Genomic DNA, 22842 nt, shown 5'->3' with positions numbered 1-22842 from the left:
AGGAACATTATAAATTAAGTATTTTTAATAAAATACCGAATATTCCAATAAATAGTAAAGATGAATTTTTAAATAGCTCTTATGATAAAACTTTGGGAGGAGCTATTAAATTTATCAAGGATATAACAACAAAGAAATGTCATGAGGTACCATTAAATAAAAGAATATCTAAATCTTATAAACAAAACAATAAACTTTGTTGTGATAAAATGGAATTCAAAGTAAAAGAATATGGCTGTAGAACAAACATGCCACACAAACATCTAAAACAACATAAATATAATAAAACTAATAAACCTTATAAATAATTTAATAGGAAATTTATTCCTTATAAGAAAAAGAAATTTAAAAAAAATTTCTTCAGAAAACCTTATAGAAGAAAATTTTATAAAAAGTTTGATAACAAAAAACCACCTTGCCCTAAGGGTAAAAGAAAGAATTGCACATGTTGGTTGTGCAATGAAGAAGGACATTATGTAAATGAATGTCCAAAGCGTAACAAAAAGAAAAACAAAGTTAAACTTTTAAAAGAATTACACACTATTGGATTTTATCCGGTTGAAACAATTGAATATTCATCCGAGGATGAAAATATTTATTATCTCACATAATCAAGTGAATCTACTTTTGAATCAGATTCAACATTTGATGACATTACTTCACCTTAATCAAAAGGGCATTGTTGTCATTAAGAATAACATTTATATTATAAATATAAGAAAAATCAACATACCCTTAAACTTAAAAGAAATTTGTGAGAGAGTCATTTTTGCAAATGACCCCAAATGAAAATCCCATTTGTCTGATTAGATCCGAATTCGAATGTATCGGGTAATTTGATAGTGATTTTCCGAATTCGAAATGGCAGATGTATTTTTCTTTTGCCGTTAAATTAAATGAAAAATATTTAAAAGATAAGAGTCAGACCACACACACAGCATGTCCATCCTGTCGTCTCCTCATTCCTCCATGATCTCTCTCGGCTTCTCTTGCTCTGCTTCTCTTCCCCCACAGTTTCCCAGTCTCTCTCTCTCTCTCTCACACACACACACACTTGTCTGTATTTGGAATTTCGGTTCATTATCTTTTTTTTTTTTAATGTCATTTCGGTTCATTATCTATATATATATCTATGTGAGAAGATTTGTAGCTGAATTTTACTCATTGTTTGTTTATATCCATAGGTCTGTTGCACGAACGAAGCAGCAGCAATGCAAGCCTTGAAAAGGTTGATAATCTCTTAAAAAAAAATGGGATTCTTTCAATCGTAAGCTCCCCGTTGGAATCTCTCCGAAAGGGTAACTGGGTTAAACTCATTTGTGGTGCTAGCTTTGAGGCAAGCACTTCTTCTAAACTTAATCATTTTTTTATTATTACCAGATAGATTCTATCGAGATGTTCTGCGAGTTTTTTTTTTAAATAAGTCTGTTGTCTGCCTTATCATATAGGATGTGGTTGACATCAGAAACCTTTCTCTGGTTTACACTCTTTCTGGAGGTAAAACACTATAAATTATAATCATATTTTTTTAATTTTAGAATAGTGGTTAGTGAGTTGGTCTAAAATAGTGGCAAGACGTGTTTTTATAATTTTTTTAGTGAAGACGTTGTTTTGTTTTGTTAATGTGGTTATAGTTTGATATTTGTGCTGGGATTTGAGTACTTATGTTCATATGATGCTTGAAGCGCAGTTGATTGCATTGACTGTGCTGCCGAGGCTTCGGTTGTCAATGCTGTAAACGATGGAATTGAAGCAGCCAGGGCTATTATTCCCATTCGCAGGCCTTGGGTGATGGTCAGCGTCAACGATGAAGAAGACTTGCATTTTCGTAAGGCAGGTAATATTTGCACTCTAATTTAAGGATTCCTCCTTAAACATTTTTGTACTTGGTGCAAAAGTGTGAAATCAATTTGTGGACTGAAATATTGGATTGCATCAAAGAACACTAACTTGAACACTTTTTCAGAATTTTCAGGACTTTGGTTATTGGCATAATTTATTTATATGTTGTTGGAGTTCGATTCTGATAATGAATTACTATGTTTCTAGAATTTGACACCGATCATTGTCCAATGGATTGCTCGAGGCCATGTGAGAATATTTGTCCTGCTAATGCAATTTCATATTTTGGAAAAGCTGGTTTACCCAAGGTTCATTTCCATTTCCTTAATTTTGCTTCTAACATTTTTAATTTCTATTAGCTATATACATTACATCAATAAGCAGGGTGGTGTCTTGACTGAGCGATGTTATGGCTGTGGTCGCTGCTTACCAATTTGTCCTTATGATAAAATAAGTCAGTTCCATATTTTTTGTGTTCTCTCTTTCGCATCCGAGATATTTCTTCCTCTTGAGACATTAATTAGTTCTTGCTCTTTATTCGGCCAATCAAGTTGAATTTCATTGCAGAAGCATTTACATATATAAGGGATGCTGCTACAACAGCTGAACTACTTAAACTGGATGGTGTTGATGCCATAGAAGTTCACACAAGCGGAAGGTAGCCTTAGCTTCCGTAGCATATTCGTGCATGTGAACTTGTTGTATTTGAATCTTTGTTGAACCTTATTGTCGAATTTCATACCGATTTCAAATTATGCTACTCACATAATGTATTGGTCAACCATAGGCAGGCAGGGTCATTCCAAAAACTTTGGAATAGTTTGGGAGATTCGATTGATAAGCTGAGGCTTGTTGCTGTAAGTATACCATATATGCAAGTTAGTTTATGACTGAATTTATCAGTGGTGGTCGTGAAAATCATAAAAAAAAATAACAAGTCAAAATGGTGTATTTAGTTTTTTGGATTGGAATATTAAAACTCTTGTGATAATTGCAGGTTAGCTTACCTGATATGAATGAGTTAACTATACATGCGATGCATTCTATATATGCAACAATGAAAGTAAACCTACATTGCCACAATTTATGGCAGGTAAAGTGGTGTAAATTTCTTGCGTGAAACTGACAATGTATTGAGCAAAAAAACGTTCAACCGTATCATTTTATTCTAATTACAGCTGGATGGTCGCCCCATGAGTGGGGATATTGGACGAGGAGCAACAAGGAAGGCAATTACATTTGCTATTCATATTTCTGCAGCAAGAGATAGGCCTAACGGTTACCACCAATCTTTTAGTTTCCACGAAAGTACGTTTGACATTTCTTTTTTGTGAAGTTAAAGAGTAAATTATCGTGTAGTTCTTCTTACTTAACAGGTTTCCTTCAATTAGCCGGTGGTACCAACGCTCACACAGTATATGGGCTTAAAAAGGAGGGATTATTTGAAACAACCAGCTTACCAGGTACTTAATCTTTCCATTAGATATGATCATGGAGAAAACACATTAGGAGACTCAACAATATTACATATAATATTCCAACTAATTAATTTCAGGGGCAGAGAAATTAAATGATGAGGTCGTAGCATTAAATTCATCTCATTCGCCGGATGCTTTGATCAGTGGTGTAGCTTTTGGTGGCTATGCTCGAAAGGTAAACGGGGCAAGTACTTTGTTTTTTGATGATACTTTTTATTTTACTTTAAGGTGCTAAAAATAACATACCTCAGATAGTTGGCAAAGTTCTGAGTTCTCTGCAAGCGGAACACGGTTACGCTAACATTGAAGCTTACCCAGATTATCTTCTCGAGGCACTCACAGAATCTCTAGCTTTAGTTGGGACTGTCAAATGCCTTACATGACATCAGTTAGTTAAGAGAATGTGGAGGTAAAATAGTTACCGCGGGAATTGATTGCTCACTTTTTAGATTTCTTCATTGCCTGAAATCGTAGATAACATTGGATCCCTGGATTTTCCTTATCCTTTTTAAGGGTTCATGGGGAGTTTACTGATAACTAGCATGATATGATTTATGTTGCAGAGTGCAGACGTGTCCTATATTATCAGTTCAATTCCAACAGTTAGCTATATATTGAATTCAGAAGACGAGCTGGACTGATGGCACTATTAAACTCTTGTTTCCATATTGAGTAGAAATCTAATTAAGGGAACTTCCCTAGGATTTCAAAAAACTATATACATATAGAGGGAAGACGGCTACTGCAGAAAATCGAGAGCTTGAAGATTAAAGACCGAAGATTTTCTGAAGTAATTTTTTGGTCGATAGTTGTCGTGTTTCTGTGTTGCCGTGGCGTGTTGAGATCATTAAAGACAACTAGATTGGCTGAGTGTCGAAATCTGACAGACAAGAAAAAATCTTCGATCAACAGCCTATTGGTTCTAATGTTTTATTGTTCTTTGTTTTTAAGGTGTTATTTATTTTCTCACTTTGTTGAGAAAAATAGTTTTTCATAGCAAATCACTAGTATTGCTTTCTGTAAATTGAATATTTTTCTAGTAATTATTTTTTTCTGAGGCACCGCACAAATTATAGCAAAGGATTTTCTTATTCATCATTTGCTAATTACCATTCTAGAGTTAAAGCATCCATATACCTTTTACGCAAATGTATATCCATTTGTGAACCTTCGGTGGCTGCCTTTCCCAGAAAATCTATTCCATTAGGTGGATAATTAGCAACAGCCCTGGTCTTTAAATTGTTTTTATTACCACCATCAACAATTGAATCTCCAAATATAAATAGGTCCGGCGCCAAGGGTTTTTGAGCTGCTCTAGAGGAACAAACAGACACGGAAATGTACAGAGAGCAATTAACTGTACAAGTGTCGTATTCATCTGTCTAGAAGACAGGCAAAAAAGGAAAGAGAATCAGTTATTGTACTGATATTGGAAACTAAAAGAAAAGAAGATACGACCGAAATATTTTTACTACCCACACAATTAAGAGTAAATTCAAGCTTTCAAGTCACATTAATGATAGCATTAAGTTACATTAATTGATTAGCGTATTGCGAACGCTCCATATGCACCCCAAGACTTTGGTGTGCTGAATCAATTAAATTCTGAAGGCACGGAAAGTCATTAACTTCAAGATTTAATAGAAAAAGAAATAGCAGCTCAAAATAAAAGAAGAATATTTAAGAAAATAATTGTTTAACTCAAAACCTTGACGCATCTTCCACCTTCCCTTGCCTGCACAGTCCTTTCATGACCACAGTGTAAGTTACTTGATTAGGCTCCACGGCATTTGTGGCCACTGATTATATGTACCCGAGAGATTCAATGCTAAGAAAAAAGTGTAAGGATAGAAAAAATGAACAGAAGTTCTTCAGTCAACTCACTTGTAACAGCATTCACGTCATATTCTGCAAAACCATGTGAAAGTTCAAAACATAATACGACTTTAACATACGTACTGAGTCCTTGAGGAACCTTAAAAATAGTGAAACCAAGATTTAGAACAGTGGAACATACTTCTTCTCTTGCACAAAAGATATTAAAAACCCGAAATTAAAAACCTGGAAAAGCCTCGCATCAGCTCCAGAAAACAGATCAAATCATAAGCTCAACTAAATTCACAACATATTATTTACTAGATTAACCCTTTTCTAATTCGTTTCAAGAATTCACAAAAAGATGTAATCGATAGGCTTAATGCTAATGTGGAGCCTGGGAAGTGATTTCAAAGCTATACAAATCCTGAGTCAGTGCCGATACTCCAACAGTGGATATTCTCGTAGTTGTGGGAGGCAATCCGAACATTGACTGCAATCATTAAATTCTTTGCACCAGAATGTTCATCGATTATTCAAATTAAAATCTTCAGAAAGATAATGGTATACTTGGGATTCAACATAATACAGACAAGCTAACAGAGCGTCTTGCTAAATTTGCTTGCTAACTGGAGATGAATTCAAATATAAAATTCAGATGTTCAATTGATCAAATGCTAAACGCATACATTTGCTGTATGTCAACAACATGCAATAATATGATTAAATACATCAATTATTTCTTTAAAAAGAAACCCCCAAAATCAAACACACCGTTCTTCTTCTCCCGCGGGACGGCGACTGGGGTGCTCCGGTTGGTGGTGCCGCCAAGATTCTTCTTTTCCACCTTCTTCAAGATGGGATCAGTCTCATAGATCTTCTTTTCCTTTGCCAGCACCCCAAGCACGAAATCGAAGAACCCCTTCTCTTCGCTACTGCTAGCGCCCGAAGCTTTCGAAGCTGTGGCGCCAGTTCTCACATTTCTTCTACCGGTGGTGAAAACTGGAGCCAGGAACAAGTTTCTTCTTCTACGGCAGTGGCGAGGAAATATCGAGGGAAGAAGAGAGGGAATCGGCACACAACTGTTGGGTTTTTTATAAAATTAATTTAAAAATTAAATTAAATTAAATTTAAAAAATAAGGTAAGCCGTAGATTTTTACAATAATACTGTAAAAAGCTATTGCTATGGCATCTTCAACCATCTTCCATTTTGCTATGGTGATCCTCCAAAATACAGAGTATGGATTTTGGAGATGACATATTTACGAAATGACATCTTCCAAAATTATTATTTAGACCTTTTATATTACAAAAATATTTTTTGTCCTTGTTTCAAATTATTTTTAGTTTTATATTAAATATTAGTGGGTTAATTGGTCTAATTTTTATTAATTTGAGTATTCTTCCATTTTTAATTTGATCCATTTTATTTTTTAAATTAATTTCAGTATTTCACTTTTTTAGTTTATTTAAAATTTATTTTTTTATTTTTTAATAAATTAATAGAAATTTTATTAATTTTAAATAACATTAAATGGAAATAATGAACAAGGTTATTAGAAAAACACAAAACAATTTAGCACAAACATTTTATTCAAAAAACACGATTTACTACAAACATTTTGTCGACTTAATATAACTTGAAAAACATGCGATTTTTTTGAGACGATAAAACAAGTAATACTAAAGAACAGATCACCAACAAATAAAAAAATACAAATAAAAATAAAAATAAACACACTCATTTCAATCAGGAAAATAAACTAGTAGTCCGAAAGGTCGGGTCCGGTGGTGAAGCTCCTCCAAAAAATTGTTCGAAAGGTGCAGAATTCCCAGCGGAACCATCCCCCTTCGCTAATCTTTTATTGTAAATGTTTTGTTGTTGTTTGACCAAATATGGACACACTGATGGATCAACAGACATGAGGTTCAACAATAGTATTTTATTATCTTCCTTCTCGGCCATTATATCATTCTTTTGTCTCTCAATATCAATAAGCTCTTTTCGATGGATCTCAGCATTCTCCATCACAGCCACAATTTTTTTACTACATTTGGCCATTATAGAAAGGTCCTTCAAGTGTTCTTCATTAGCTTTTCTTATTTCCTTTGGCTTTTTTATGCCAATTGGACGCTTAGAACCCCCTGATGGGCTATCTTCATCCAGGTTTATAGCAAATCCGGATAGAACTAGAGAATCGGGTGCTGGTGATTCTGTGTTGGGAGAATAGTCTGATTGGGATGAATCGTTGTTCCCATGGTTTGGTACAAAATTAGGTAAAACATCATTGGATGGTCTAAACTTTTCCTGATCCTTAAGTAACTGCCAAACATGATCCAACCTCCAAGTCAACCCAGATGATTGCTTAAATAATTCTTTTGCTCGATCCAACTACAACCACATATAATTTGTATCTTAGTTGCATACTGTAAAAATAAAATTCATTTGAAATATATATGTTAACAAAATTAACTACTCACAATGTCTTTCTCAGAAGCACCACTTGGACGACTAAGTTCCACCTGGCTAACACATGAACTAAAGTTTAGAACAATCTTGTTTATGTTGAACCAGCGGCATTGAAGGGCTTTAATAGTACGAGGCTCTGCTGAGTTACCAGTGACTTGTTCGTTGTAGGTTGCTGCAACTCGCGATCACAACTTATCGCGTGATTGGTTTATACCAATTATTGGATTTTGGGAGACGTCAAGATACGCCGTGACTAGGAGTTTGTCCTCCTCGATTGAGAAAGCAACACCACGTTTAGATGAAGTCATTTGATCGTAAATAATTAGTTTATATACCTGATATATGCCAATGCGAAGAATGTCACTTCTATTTATAGCCCAATAATTTTGGATAACAAATCTGGTTCAACGGTCAAGATTAAAGGATATATGATCCGACACTTCTAAATCAACTTACTTGGATGTATGTTTATTGAGATACGCAAATTCAATCTAAAAGTGTATATTTAGAGAACTAAGTATTAAAAAAATATGCAAAGATGAGTAGTCACATCAGTAATCAAGACCCGTGAGTAGTGGCCAACTAGACATCCCATTTTTTGTGTCTTTTAAAGCACGATTGTAGAAAACACGTGATAGATAAAGCTGTGCAATAGTTGACAGTTGAGTTGTCTTTGATCGCGACTAGACAACCTGTGCCAGCTGCTATTAGAAAACATGACTACTTGAAAGCAGACAAACCATGAAAAATACTGGAGTATTTTATTGTAAATAAATGACACAAGTGGAAAACCCATATTTTGGATTCTATTCCAATGACACAACCCGGGAATTTATGGAGAATCAAGTATTCAAATATGTAGATATATATATATATATATATATTTGGATGTAAATGACCAGTCACATCATTTGTCACTACTCGTGAGTAGTGGCCAACTAGACATCCCATCTTTTATGTCTTTTAAAGCACGATTGTAGACAACACGTGATAGATAAAGTTGTGCAATAGTTGACAGTTGAGTTGTCTCTTATCGCGACTAGGCAACCCCTGCCAGCTGTTACTAGAAAACATGACTACTTGAAAATAGACAAATCTTGACAAATACTGGAGTATTTTATTGTAAATAAATGACACAAGTAGACAACCCATATTTTGGGTTCTATTCCAATGACACAACCCGTGAAATTTATGGAGAATCAAGTATTCAGATATGTAAATATATGTTATATATATAAATTACTAGTCACATCACTTGCCACTACCCGTGAGTAGTGGCCAACTAGACACATCATGTTTTGTGTCTTTTATTGCAAACATACAATTTAAGACAACCCGTGACATTTATTCATCCTACTGAATATGAGTATTTAAGACCCAGGACTTGGTCTTCATTTACCCATCCTACTAAAAATGAATTTTCATGAGGGAGGTGTTGGAGAACGCGGCGATCAGATCAATCAGAATTGATACCCGGTGCAGCGGAAGTTTAAAATTTTATATGGAACGATTCCATAATGGGTATCAAAACCTTACGATTAAATTGTGTGTGTAAAAATTAAATAACAATTATAAATTTTTACCTTCAATCTCGAATCGAGATTTTGGACACCAACAGATTGCTCTACTCTTGTTGTATATCCCTGGAACTGATGGACGAACTGTTCTTCAATCAGGTCCACGAACGGATATTTAATCCCTCTGATAGATTGCACTAGAAAATCTATCAGAAGTTTCTACGAAGAGATTAACGAATTTGATCCGTTAAACCAGACTGTAATTCAAAATTCACAGACTGGATTTTACCGAGCAGAGGGGAAAAGGGGGCGGCCACTTCAGAGGAAAAATACTAGGGTTTTTCGAAAATTTTGTGACCTGTTGTCTCTAATTTCTGTACTGCAATAACTTATTTATAATGTAGGCCGCTAACAGCTTAGGGCCCATTAGTCATAAGTTCAAGCCCGACAAGCAAAGCCCGCATGTTCAGAAATTAATATAAAATTCATCATGACTCCGATTGATAAACCAATTTCACCAATGTGCACAGAAACCATTTCTGCACCTTTTAAAGTCAAGATAAATTTTTTTGAATCCGAATTCAGTGGTTTCCAAAAATGCTCATCCCTATGTCATTTTAGGAAATCTTACTCCTCTACTCTTAATTAAGAAGTCCAACTTCTTTGTTCATTAAATTTAACTCTTTAAATTTAACTATCTCAACGGGGATTAAAAACCCATTACTCTGTGTGACCCTCAATGGTTCAGGGATACAGCTAGCCGTGGGCTCACAACTCCTTGTGACTCGGAACAACAATTTCCGACTTGCCCATCGAATCATGGTAAGAGCGTCTAGCAACATCGCCCCATGATTCCCTAGGTATCACTGATAGTGCCTGCAAGAACCAATAGATTTTGGTTAGCGTACAGTACGGTCCCTTCATCCATATATCCCGATCGAATCAACAACCATTGGTATATCGAGAGTCGTTCGAGATTCGATAACTATGCAATACATCTTGAAGGTCAAATAGTGACATCGCATGTGTAACTAAGAAACCATTTCTTAAAACACATCATGTACTCTGGCCAGAGATTCGTCACACTAATATCTCCTCAGATCGCATAGGATATCCATACTCGCAAGTATGTGGTGAATCCTTGACAACAAAGCATCGACTCCTATATGTGTTGTAACTGTACCCAATCCCGACACCTGATGACCCCAATAGAGTCGGTAAACGAGTCAAAGCACAGTACTAGCATATAGAGTCTCAATGATGTTTCAAGTAGTAAGGACTAATGGTGTACAACCAAAACCGCGGACTTTATCCACTTGATAAGTGATAACCACTTGGAAATTCCGGATAGGGTAGTTCGATCATTCATCGTATGAATATCCATTTGCATGCTTCGAACATCTCTATGTTCCTTACCAATGAAACGTGGTACTCTGCATCGCAAATGCTAATCTCAAACTCGAGCGATCCTTATCCTTATTATCGGACGGCTCAATCGACTAGGAACAGTTTAGAATATACAGTGACTATAAAATGTGTTTCATGATAGACATCCCCATGTTCTACCACATCTTACATACACTATAGTATATTCAAGGTCTTTATCAAAACAACAATAGTATATCACAATATAACAATATTAAGAGAGATAAAGTCATTTCCATTAATAAAAGTGTAAATTATATTAAACAAAAGATTGTTTATACAAAGATTCATCAAAGCCCTTAGCCACAAGTTGGCTCACCGGGCACCCACTCTTTCAATCTCCCACTTGCCCTATAGCCAACTAGTCATACTAAGTAGACCCATTGCTTCGCGATGTTTGTCAAATAATGGTCCTGGCAAGGGCTTAGTAAGTGGATCAGCGATATTGTCTGCAGAGGCCACTCTTTCGACAGTGATGTCTCCTCTTTCCACAATCTCCCGGATGATGTGGTATTTCCTCAGTACGTGTTTGGATCTTTGATGAGACCTTGGTTCCTTTGCCTGAGCAACGGCACCCGTGTTGTCACAGTACACCGGGACTGGACCAACAACTTCAGGAATAACGCCCAACTCTTGGACGAAATTCCTCATCCAAACAGCCTCTTTAGCAGCAGCTGATGCTGCAATGTATTCTGCCTCAGTCGTGGAATCCGCTGTGGTGTCCTGCTTGGAACTCTTCCAAGAGACAGCACCGCCATTGAGCATGAACACAAATCCAGAGGTTGACTTCGAGTCATCCACGTCACTTTGGAAGCTAGAGTCGGTATAGCCTTCCAATTTTAGTTCTCTTCCTCCATATACCATGAACATATTCTTAGTCCTTCGTAAGTACTTAAGAATGTCCACGGCTTTCCAATGCATTTGACCGGGATTAGCTTGATATCTGCTCGTGACACTCAGAGCAAATTCTACATCCGGTATGGTAGATATCATCCCATACATGATACTACCTATGGCTGACGCATATGGTACATGTGTCATTTTCTCTATCTCTTCATCCGTCTTGGGACACATAGACTTGGATAAAGAAACTCGATGACACATGGGTAGATGTCCTCTCTTGGACCCATCCATTGAAAACCGTTTCAATATGGTGTCGATGTAGGTTGATTGAGTGAGTCCTATCATTCTCTTAGATCTATCTCTATAGATCTGTATCCCTAGAATATAGGATGCCTCACCCAAATCCTTCATCGAGAATCTACCTGATAACCATATCTTTGTTGACTGCAACATCCCTACGTCATTCCCAATGAGTAGGATGTCATCAACATAAAGTACTAAGAATGTCACAGCATCCTTAACTACTTTCTTGTACACGCATGGTTCCTCCGGGTTTTTGATGAAACCAAAATCCTTTATTGTTTCATCAAATTTCTGGTTCCAACTTCTTGATGCTTGTTTTAGACCATAAATTGATCTCTGAAGCTTGCATACCTTATGCTCGCTTCCCATGGATGTGTACCCCTCAGGCTGCTTCATATAGATTTCTTCCTTAATGTCTCCATTAAGAAAAGCAGTCTTCACATCCATTTTCCATATCTCATAGTTATACCAAGCAGCTATGGCAATAAGGATTCTTATGGACTTGAACATTGCAACTGGTGAAAAGGTTTCATCATAGTCAACTCCTTGTCTTTGAGTATAACCTTTCGCCACCAATCACGCCTTGTAGGTCAATACCTTACCATCAGGCCCAAGCTTTCTCTTGTAGATCCATTTACACCCTATTGGAACAATTCCATCGGGAGGATCTACTAAAGACCAAACTTGGTTTGTATGCATCGAATCTATTTCCGACTGCATAGCTTCAAGCCATAAATTTGAATCCGCATCAGAAATTGCTTCCTTGAAGTTTCTTGGATCACATCCAACATCGGGTTCATCTTGATCCCCTTCAAGAAGAAGACCATATCGAATAGGAGGTCTAGAAGTCCTCTCGGATCTTCTAGGTATAGGCGTGTCTATCAATGGTTCCTGAGGTGTAGGATCGTTATTTTGTATTTCGGGTTCTTCTCGAATTTCTTCGAGTTCCATCATCTCGCCTTTCTTATCCAATAAGAACTCCTTCTCCAAGAAGGTGGCATTCCTGGAAACAAACACCTTTGTTTCAGCAGGATGATAGAAATAATATCCGATTGAATTCTTCGGATACCCTACAAAATAACATAAGGTGGATCGACTATCCAACTTATCTCCCACTGTCTGCTTCACGTAAGCAGGACATCCCCAAATCCTCAAGTACGAATACTTAGGAGCTTTGCCATTCCATAACTCGTATGGTGTTTTATCCACTGCTTTAGTGTGGACGTTGTTCAACAACAATACCGCCGTTTCAAGCGCATAGCCCCAAAACGAAGGTGGAAGCTCAGTGAAGCTCATCATGGATCGAACCATGTCCAACAAAATTCGATTACGACGCTCCGATACACCATTCAGCTGTGGTGTCATAGGAGGAGTCCACTGAGAGAGAATCCCATTCTCTTTTAGATAGTCCAAAAACTCGGTACTCAAGTATTCTCCACCTCGATCCGATCGAAGTGCTTTAATACTTTTACCTAGCTTGTTTTCTACTTCAGCCTTGAATTCTTTGAACTTTTCAAATGCTTCAGACTTATATTTCATTAAATATAAATACCCATACCTCGAATAATCATCAGTAAAGGTAATGAAGTAGGTGTGGCCATATTGAGTACCAACTCTAAATGGACCACAAACATCTGTATGGATCAAATCCAACAGATTTTGACTACGCTCAGGTTTCCCCTTAAAAGGAGATTTAGTCATTTTTCCTTTCAGGCAGGATTCACAAGTAGGTAGAGAGTTAATATCAGACATATCAAACATGCCCTCTCCCACTAGCTTGTTCATCCTCCTTGAGGAAATATGACCTAGCCTAGCATGCCAAAGGTTTGCCGGGTTTTGGCTATCGATTTTCCTTTTGTTTGTTGTTGCCGGTTTATCAACATAATTTATTGGAACGTCTTTTAGTTTTAAGTTATATAGATCATTTTCAAGTTGTCCATTTCCAATCAAACATTCATTCTTGTAAATATTGCAAATCTCATTCACAAAATTGCAAGAATAACCATCTCTATCAAGCATAGAAACAGAAATAATGTTTTTAATCAAATCCGGAACAAATAAAACATCTCTCAAAAGTAACTTAAAACCGTTCTGCAAAATTAAATAAATATCTCCCACAGCTTTAGCTTCAACTCTGGAACCATTTCCGAGCCTCAGCTGGGTCTCACCCATTCTAAGCCTGTGACTTCTTGTCATCACCTGCAAATCATTGCAAATGTGAGATCCACATCCGGTATCCAATACCCAAGAAGTAGTATTAAGTGAAACATTTATTTCAATATAGAACATACCCTTCGCAGTTCGCAACTGCTCTAGATATTCCTTGCAGTTACGCTTCCAATGACCGGGCTTCTTGCAGTAATGGCAAACATCCTTGGATTTTTCCATGTTTGAAGCCTTTGTCTTGTACTTCTTCTCGGGTTCGATTTTCTTGGGTGGGGCAGAACGTTTCTTACCCTTTGTACTTGGCCCCTTATTAGCAGAAGAAGAGGAGCCCACCAAGAAAGTCGGTTTATCCTTCTTTAAAGTGGATTCATATGTCACAAGCATATTGACCATCTCTTCAAGGGAGGCCTCTATCTTGTTCATATTAAAATTCACCACAAATCCGTCAACGAAGAAGGAAGAGACAAAAGTAGTAAGTCCACATTGAGTTCATGCTCCAACACCAAATCAAGGGTTACCAACTTCTGTATGAGCCAAATCACTCGTACCCCATGATCACGGACCGAAGTCCCTTCACGGATGCGACACTTCATTAGCTCCTTTACAGTAGCGAACCTTTCAGCCCTCGATTGAGCCCCAAAAAGTTCCTTGAGTTGTACGTGAATGTCAGCAGCATTCACGGTGTCCTCAAATCGCCTCTGGAGTTCATCAGACATCGAGGCTTGCATATAGCATTTGGCCTTGATATCATGGTCCCACCATGTATCAAGTTTGGCTAACTCTTCCGGACTTATGTCAGCTGGTGCTTCCTTCGGAGGAGATTTTTCTAACACGTAGAGCATCTTCTCCGAAGTCAAGACAATCTTCAACTTACGGAACCATTCCGTATAGTTTGCGCCAGTCAATTTATTTTGTTCGAGGATCGAGAAAAGTGGATTGCGCGAATTCATCTTTATGAAATACTGAAAAGAAACAGACAAATATCAGTGATTGTTTAAGTAATTTACTAAGACATAAAATAGGCGAAATTTATTTTATGAATCTCACTCCCACTATTTTAACGATTTCACTACTCTCTAGTGAAAACGGGAAACTGTTTTCCTTAGTGAGAACATGGAGTCCAATTGACAAACTATGGTCCCGAATAATATCAGCCAACCACAATTTTCAAAAGGTAGAGCCCAATTGCTTCCAAAGCAACCTCCACGTTTTTACCTCATGTCCAATAAGGGCCCAATAATATGACGCCGTTTATTGTGACATGTCAAGATGACCCATCAATATTAAGTTGTGATGGACGGTCGCCATGTGGATCCCCCAATAATATGAGCCGATCCCATGGGAGTTCCACCCAACTTACAACATGTGTCGATCCAATGTACAGCTTTCCGACGAACAGGCCCCCCCCCCCCCCCCCCCCCCCCGGACCGTATCCGCGGGTAGCATCTCATACATTGATCGTTGATGGAAGGTAGGAACATTTAAACAAATTTAAATTTCCTTTATTTATCTTGATATCAATTTTAAATCATATTTAAAATGAGGGATTTTAATTTTGAAAATTTGTCTCATCATTTTTAAAATTTTGTATGCTTGCCGGATTCACACAATTTTGTCTAAAACATGCATACAACAATAATATCACATATTATATAGGATGATCGATTCCATTTCTAATCGACCCGTGGTTGCCAATCACAAGTCTTAGTCCAATCCTAGGTAATATGCAGTATGCAATGCAATCCTATTACATTGAGCTTCCAATTTACATTTCTTCTGTCTTTATTGTCTGCTGGGCCCACCTCCATCTTCAAATCTTCATCTCCCACTAAATCTAATGTATTTACAATAAATAACAATGACAAGTAGGGGATACATTTTTAAGGGGTGGGAACGGGCCATAAACCAAGCCCACTTTTATTACATATGACAATTCATATTGGGCCATAAACCAGGCCCATTAATAAATCCAACAACAATAAAAACAAATGTAAATTCCTAACATACAACTACAAAATTGGTCATGACAATCGATCATCCTTATCCAATAACATTTAATTCAAAATTAATTTATTGGATAACATGCAATGGCAATTTAAATTTAAAAGGATAAAATCATATTTCATATATAAAATCTTATTTTACATACAAAATCACATTTTATCTTTTTATCAAATAAAATCATATTTTATCTATAAAATCCAATTTTATACATAAAATCATATTTTACTCAATATATCCATAAAATCATATCTTATCATCAATTGTACCAAAAATAATTAATTTCAAAATTCAATTTAACGGATAAAATATTTAAATTTTCCAAAAATTCAAATTTATCCAAAAATCAATTTTAAAATTTTAGGACTCGAACAATTCGATCCGACGCCTCGTGGACCAATCAAAAACAATTTTCGATCGGACCAAAAATAGAATTTTAACATATTAAAATTTAATTTAAAAATTAAAAAATTAATTTTTCCGCGGGCCGCCCGGGACATTCCCGGGCTGCCCGCGCCCCAAAAGGGCTCGGGCCGGGCAGCGACGATCGCTGCCCTGCGCAGCGCCCAGCGCCTAGCGCTGCGCTGGGCAGCGACCATCGCTGCCCCCCCGGGCAGCGATCCAATCGCTGCCCGGGTTTTGCCCGAATTTTTTTTTTTTAAAATATTTATTTTGTTTCAAAAACCGAGGCTTAAAATTTTTTTGTACAATCGATTAATTTAATCGCTTGATCTGAGCAACCTGGCTCTGATACTACTGTTGGAGAACGCGGCGATCAGATCAATCAGAATTGATACCCGGTGCAGCGGAAGTTTAAAATTTTATATGGAACGATTCCATAATGGGTATCAAAACCTTACGATTAAATTGTGTGTGTAAAAATTAAATAACAATTATAAATTTTTACCTTCAATCTCGAATCGAGATTTTGGACACCAACAGATTGCTCTACTCTTGTTGTATATCCCTGGAACTGATGGACGAACTGTTCTTCAATCAGGTCCACGAACGGATATTTAATCCCTCTGATAGATTGCACTAGAAAATCTATCAGAAGTTTCTACGAAGAGATTAACGAATTTGATCCGTTAAACCAGACTGTAATTCAAAATTCACAGACTGGATTTTACCGAGCAGAGGGGAAAAGGGGGCGGCCACTTCAGAGGAAAAATACTAGGGTTTTTCGAAAATTTTGTGACCTGTTGTCTCTAATTTCTGTACTGCAATAACTTATTTATAATGTAGGCCGCTAATAGCTTAGGGCCCATTAGTCATAAGTTCAAGCCCGACAAGCAAAGCCCGCATGTTCAGAAATTAATATAAAATTTATCATGACTCCGATTGATAAACCAATTTCACCAATGTGCACAGAAACCATTTCTGCACCTTTTAAAGTCAAGATAAATTTTTCTGAATCCGAATTCAGTGGTTTCCAAAAATGCCCATCCCTATGTCATTTTAGGAAATCTTACTCCTCTACTCTTAATTAAGAAGTCCAACTTCTTTGTTCATTAAATTTAACTCTTTAAATTTAACTATCTCAACGGGGATTAAAAATCCATTACTCTGTGTGACCCTCAATGGTTCAGGGATACAGCTAGCCGTGGGCTCACAACTCCTTGTGACTCAGAACAACAATTTCCGACTTGCCCATCGAATCATGGTAAGAGCGTCTAGCAACATCGCCCCATGATTCCCTAGGTATCACTGATAGTGCCTGGAAGAACCAATAGATTTTGGTTAGCGTACAGTACGGTCCCTTCATCCATATATCCCGATCGAATCAACAACCATTGGTATATCGAGAGTCGTTCGAGATTCGATAACTATGCAATACATCTTGAAGATCAAATAGTGACATCGCATGTGTTACTAAGAAACCATTTCTTAAAACACATCATGTACTCTGGCCAGATATTCGTCACACTAATATCTCCTCAGATCGCATAGGATATCCACACTCGCAAGTATGTGGTGAATCCTTGACAACAAAGCATCGACTCCTATATGTGTTGTAACTGTACCCAATCCCGACATCTGATGACCCCAATAGAGTCGGTAAACGAGTCAAAGCACAGTACTAGCATATAGAGTCTCAATGATGTTTCAAGTAGTAAGGACTAATGGTGTACAACCAAAACCGCGGACTTTATCCACTCGATAAGTGATAACCACTTGGAAAGTCCGGATAGGGTAGTTCGATCATTCATCGTATGAATATCCATTTGCATGCTTCGAACATCTCTATGTTCCTTACCAATGAAACGTGGTACTCTGCATCGCAAATTCTAGTCTCAAACTCGAGCGATCCTTATCCTTATTATCGGACGGCTCAATCGACTAGGAACAGTTTAGAATATACAGTGACTATAAAATGTGTTTCATGATAGACATCCCCATGTTCTACCACATCTTACATACACTATAGTATATTCAAGGTCTTTATCAAAACAACAATAGTATATCACAATATAACAATATGAAGAGAGATAAAGTCATTGCCATTAATAAAAGTGTAAATTATATTAAACAAAAGATTGTTTATACAAAGAGTCATCAAAGCCCTTAGCCACAAGTTAGCTCACCGGGCACCCACTCTTTCAGGAGGTCCTTCAAATTTTTCTTTCAATGCACCCTCGCCACCATCTGATGGTGAAAAGAAACCTAGTGCCATGATAATGAATGAGTTTCATCTCATTGACCAACAAAAAATGGTTTTAAGCCAACTAATTAGTGCTACCGACAAGCTGATTACTTTCAAGAAAGTGATAATTTGCAACATGGAGGATCGATTCCTGGCCATATTGTGATTAATCGAGCTAGATTGGCCGCTGATCAACGCTTATTCACTGACTATTTTTCAGAGTCTCCTTACTTCGTTCAGAAAGTAGATGGATTAGGGAGACCCGGGTTGTCAACACACTAGAAGATAACTGCTGCATTCCGAATCTTAGCTTATGGTGCAGCGACAGATTCAACAGATGAGTATATTAAAATCGGTGAGTCTATTGCAATTGAAAGTTTGAAAAGATTTTGTCGGGCTATGGTGGAGGTGTTTGGTGACTGGTATCTTCGGTCTCCCAATACCGAGGACATTGAAAGGATTCTCCATATTGAAAAACAACGTGGATTTCCGGGGATGCTGGGAAGCCTCGATTTTATGCATTGGAAACTGAAAAATTGTCCTACCGGTTGGGCTGGACAATATGCTGGTCGTAGCGGAAAACCAACAATCATTTTGGAGGCCGTAGCAGATTACGAGTTGTGGATAGGACATGCATATTTTGGTTTGCCAGGTTCAAACAACGATATTAATGTGTTGTCAAAATCTCATTTATTTGCTAATTTGTCCAACGGGGTTGCTCCTCCTGCTAACTATGTTATACAAGGAAAAGAATACACCACGGGATATTATCTAGCCGACGGTATATATCCAAAGTGGGCTACTCTAGTGCAAACAATACACAATCCACAAGGTCCGAAGAGACAATATTTTGCAGCACGACATGAAAGTTGTCGAAAAGATTTTGAACACGCATTTGGTGTACTTCAATCAAAGTGGGCAATAACTACTGGACCAGCCCGATTCCGGACGCTGCCAGCAATTTGTAAATTTTGGGGACCGTGCCATCATGATCCTTTTTTTTTCTTTTTTTTGTTTTTCTTTTATTTATTTATTTTTTGGGTTATTTTTTCATACAATTTGTAAATAATGATTTATATTTATTATTTTCGTTAATTTTTTTCTCAAAAAAATCTAATTTGTTATTTAATTTATGAATTGATCATCAACTAAATTTTTTTTATTTTATTAAGAAGACAAAAATCTAATATAATTTTTTTAAAAATGTTATAATTACAATTTATACCAAAAAGTAAAAATAATTATTATATCTTGAATATATTTTAAATCAAATGCATGCATTGTCAATTATAGTTCAACAAATATATTTTGTTGATCAACTTTTATTGTGACACTCTAACGATGATAACTTATATAATGATGGAACTAAAATTATTAAAATATCTGATAATTAAATACGTTGATTTTTTTTATCAAATTCATTTTTAATATCTTTACAAAAAATTGGTTAAATTAATTTTTTAAAAAGAATCAGTTAAAATGATTAAATAATAAAAAATATTTTGTTTGGTTTAATTTATATTTACAAAAAAATTTGTAAACTAATTTAACAAGTTATTCATTCAGTTATAATTATATAAAAAAAATTGGTTAAACTAAACAAATATTTTCTATATAAAATTTAAATTTAAATTCATATTATATTTTTTAAATATAAATTCAATTTTTAATTAAAAATTGGTTAATGCCGCTACCAGATTATTTTAATTCGTTTGTGTATATGGAGTCAATAAAGGTCCTTCAGTTCTATGGACAATAATTGGTTAAAAAATATATATGGAAATATAACTAAAACCATACAAATTGTTTTTTCATTATTTAATCATTTTAACTGATTTTTTAAAAAATAATTAGTTTGACCAATTTTTTTGTAAACATATTAAAATGAATTTGATTAAAAAATAAAATTATTAAATTAATCTTAGATATTTTAATAATTATCGTTCCATCATTATATAAGTTATCATCGTTTGAGTGTCACAATAAAAGCTGATCAACAAAATATATTTGTTTAACTATAATTGACAATGCATGCATTTGATTTAAAATATATTCAAGATATAATAAATATTTTTAATTTTTGGTATAAATTGTAATTATAACATTTTAAAAAAAATTATATTAGATTTTTGTCCTCTTAATAAAATAAAAAATTTAGTTGATGATCAATTCATAAAATAAATAACAAATTAGATTTTTTTGAGAAAAAATAACGAAAATAATAAATATAAATCATTATTTTCAAATTGTATGAAAAAAAAGAATCCAATAAATAAATAAATAAAATAACAAAAAAAAAGCATCATGGGAGCGTGCCATACATACATGGCACGGTCCCCAAAATTTACAAATTGTACAGTATTATTGTAAAATTCCACAGCTTACCTTATTTTTGAAATTTAATTTAATTTTTAAATTAATTTTATAAAACCCCCACAACTGTTTAAAATGCGTAAATTACAATAAATGATGAAAAATGTGAGTGAAAAAAAGTTAAATGAACATATATATCTTATGTTTTTGTATCACATAAATAAAGTATTTTTAGGTGAGTACACAATCAAATATCCCCAAATTAAAGTCCAAATATTACAGTAGTGGAGATAAATTTGAGAGAGATGTTGAGAAATTAGTGGGATAGTGGGAATATAATATTACTTTCTTATCCTTCTAGTATTGGTTTTTTTAAAATTTCAATTAATAAAATTAGGGGTATTTTACAATGTTCACTTAAAATAACAAAAATAATTTTTATGAGACTCTCTTCTATTATAATATAGTAAAGATTTATAATTATAATTTATAATAATAATAAGGGGTGAGTGTATATTGTATAAGAGTTATTAACAAAGTAATTTAAAAGAATATGGATAGAAAATTATTTTTAAAAATTTAAAAAATAAAAAATAAAATCAAATACAATTGTTTTTGTAAAACTGTTGTATTTTACCCTTAAAAAGCTAGCTAATAGACAACGGTTAATTAGAACCATTGTCTTTTACCCTAAAAAAATGCACACAGATAGTAGCCTCTAAAAAACCGCTCATAGACAACGGTTTTTTTAAAACCGTTGTCTTTTACACCTCAAAGACAACGGTTTTTTATTTTAAAAAAACACTAAAATAAACCGTTGTTAAAAGGTAAAAGACAACAGTTGTATGAAACCGTTGTCTTTTGAGTGTTGTTGAATCAAGATTTAGTGATTGTAGGGACCCAACCATGATCACCTACTTATTCACTTATTAAGCATGCAATTAAAGATAATCATAAAACAATAATCAAAAAACGAAAATAAAACGAGTTAATAAACTCAAACCGACAGTATACAACCGGTAACAAAACCCAAAATAACAATATTGTTATACAACAAAATCAAAATCAGTATCAAAACCTACGGAAACAACCCTGAAAAAGAAGCACAACGTAGCGTCCACTGGTCCACTCTCAACCCTGCCTCGAACCACTAGCCTCGCCCAATCTGAGCCCTGTCACATCGAATGGGATGTCAAAAAAAACACAACACAAGGAAATGAGCGAACTACTCTCAGAACGTAAGCACGAGTATGATGCATGCAAATGACATGGTCATGATCATGTAGTAATTTAGTCTTATTTTACAAGATTAAATGGTTAAACCTCATTAAGGATTTTGACACGTAACTCGCATGCATGAGATCGGAGCGTTCGACCGATCTCTATATATAAATAGGGGTCCGAAATTCAAAATCTTGCACCAAAATCACATCTTCCCTCTCGTTTCTTGAGTAGTTTTAAGGGTTTTCCAGCCTTCTTTGGCAAGGGGTGGGCCTTGGCAAGGCGTTTCTGGAGTCGTAGCGAAGTTGTGCCCAAAAAACTTGGGCTATCGACATCAAAGGGCTAACGAAAGACGGAGGTATACTCAAGTTCCTATAAATAGTTTGAGAGTATCTATTAGTTTAGTTAAGGATTTTAGATATTTTTTAGTGATGTATAATTATTTTGGATTGTATAGATGGGCTGTAGATGCTTGTACATCTAGAATAATTATTGAGGTACTAAAGTACTGTTAGAGATATCCAGACTGAATATGCATGTACTATGTTTGCATGTTTTATATGGCATGCTTTTATCTGCATATTATGTCACGTTATTATGTTTAATGCATTAGCATATTGAGCTTCTATCCTTGAGATAGCCTGTAGTAGGGTGCTCACCCTATGTGTTAGTGGATGATTGGACACGCGGACTCGTGATCAGGTCACCTATATCCACTGTTGGTTATATGAGCCACCTCCTGGTGCGACAGCGCAGAGTGCTACATAACCTTGCGCTAGTTCTGTTTGAGCAGTATTCTTGAC

The 22842-nt window shown here is 35.6% G+C and overlaps 1 protein-coding gene across 2 annotated transcripts; it reads left to right on the top strand.

Annotated features, from left to right (window-relative positions):
* Positions 1–926: 926 nt before the first annotated feature.
* On the top strand, positions 927–4388 carry LOC140881978 (uncharacterized). 2 transcript variants are annotated; one of them, XM_073287677.1, is made up of 14 exons: positions 927–1021; positions 1185–1336; positions 1449–1497; positions 1691–1837; positions 2050–2150; positions 2227–2296; positions 2410–2500; positions 2630–2699; positions 2840–2935; positions 3021–3150; positions 3219–3305; positions 3398–3495; positions 3572–3729; positions 3884–4388. In XM_073287677.1, exons 1-13 carry the CDS (start codon positions 940–942, stop codon positions 3701–3703), a joined length of 1305 nt encoding a protein of 434 aa, XP_073143778.1. In that variant the 5' UTR covers positions 927–939; the 3' UTR covers positions 3704–3729; positions 3884–4388. The 2 variants fall into 2 exon arrangements, with proteins under 2 accessions (XP_073143778.1, XP_073143779.1); XM_073287678.1 differs by having other exon boundaries at positions 3021–3120; positions 3884–4385.
* Positions 4389–22842: the final 18454 nt, after the last annotated feature.

Source organism: Henckelia pumila, chromosome 2 (genome assembly GCF_033568475.1).
Source record: "Henckelia pumila isolate YLH828 chromosome 2, ASM3356847v2, whole genome shotgun sequence".
Taxonomy (NCBI): domain Eukaryota; kingdom Viridiplantae; phylum Streptophyta; class Magnoliopsida; order Lamiales; family Gesneriaceae; genus Henckelia; species Henckelia pumila.
Note: the sequence above shows the minus strand (reverse complement) of the source record. Positions and strands in the feature narration are given on the sequence as shown.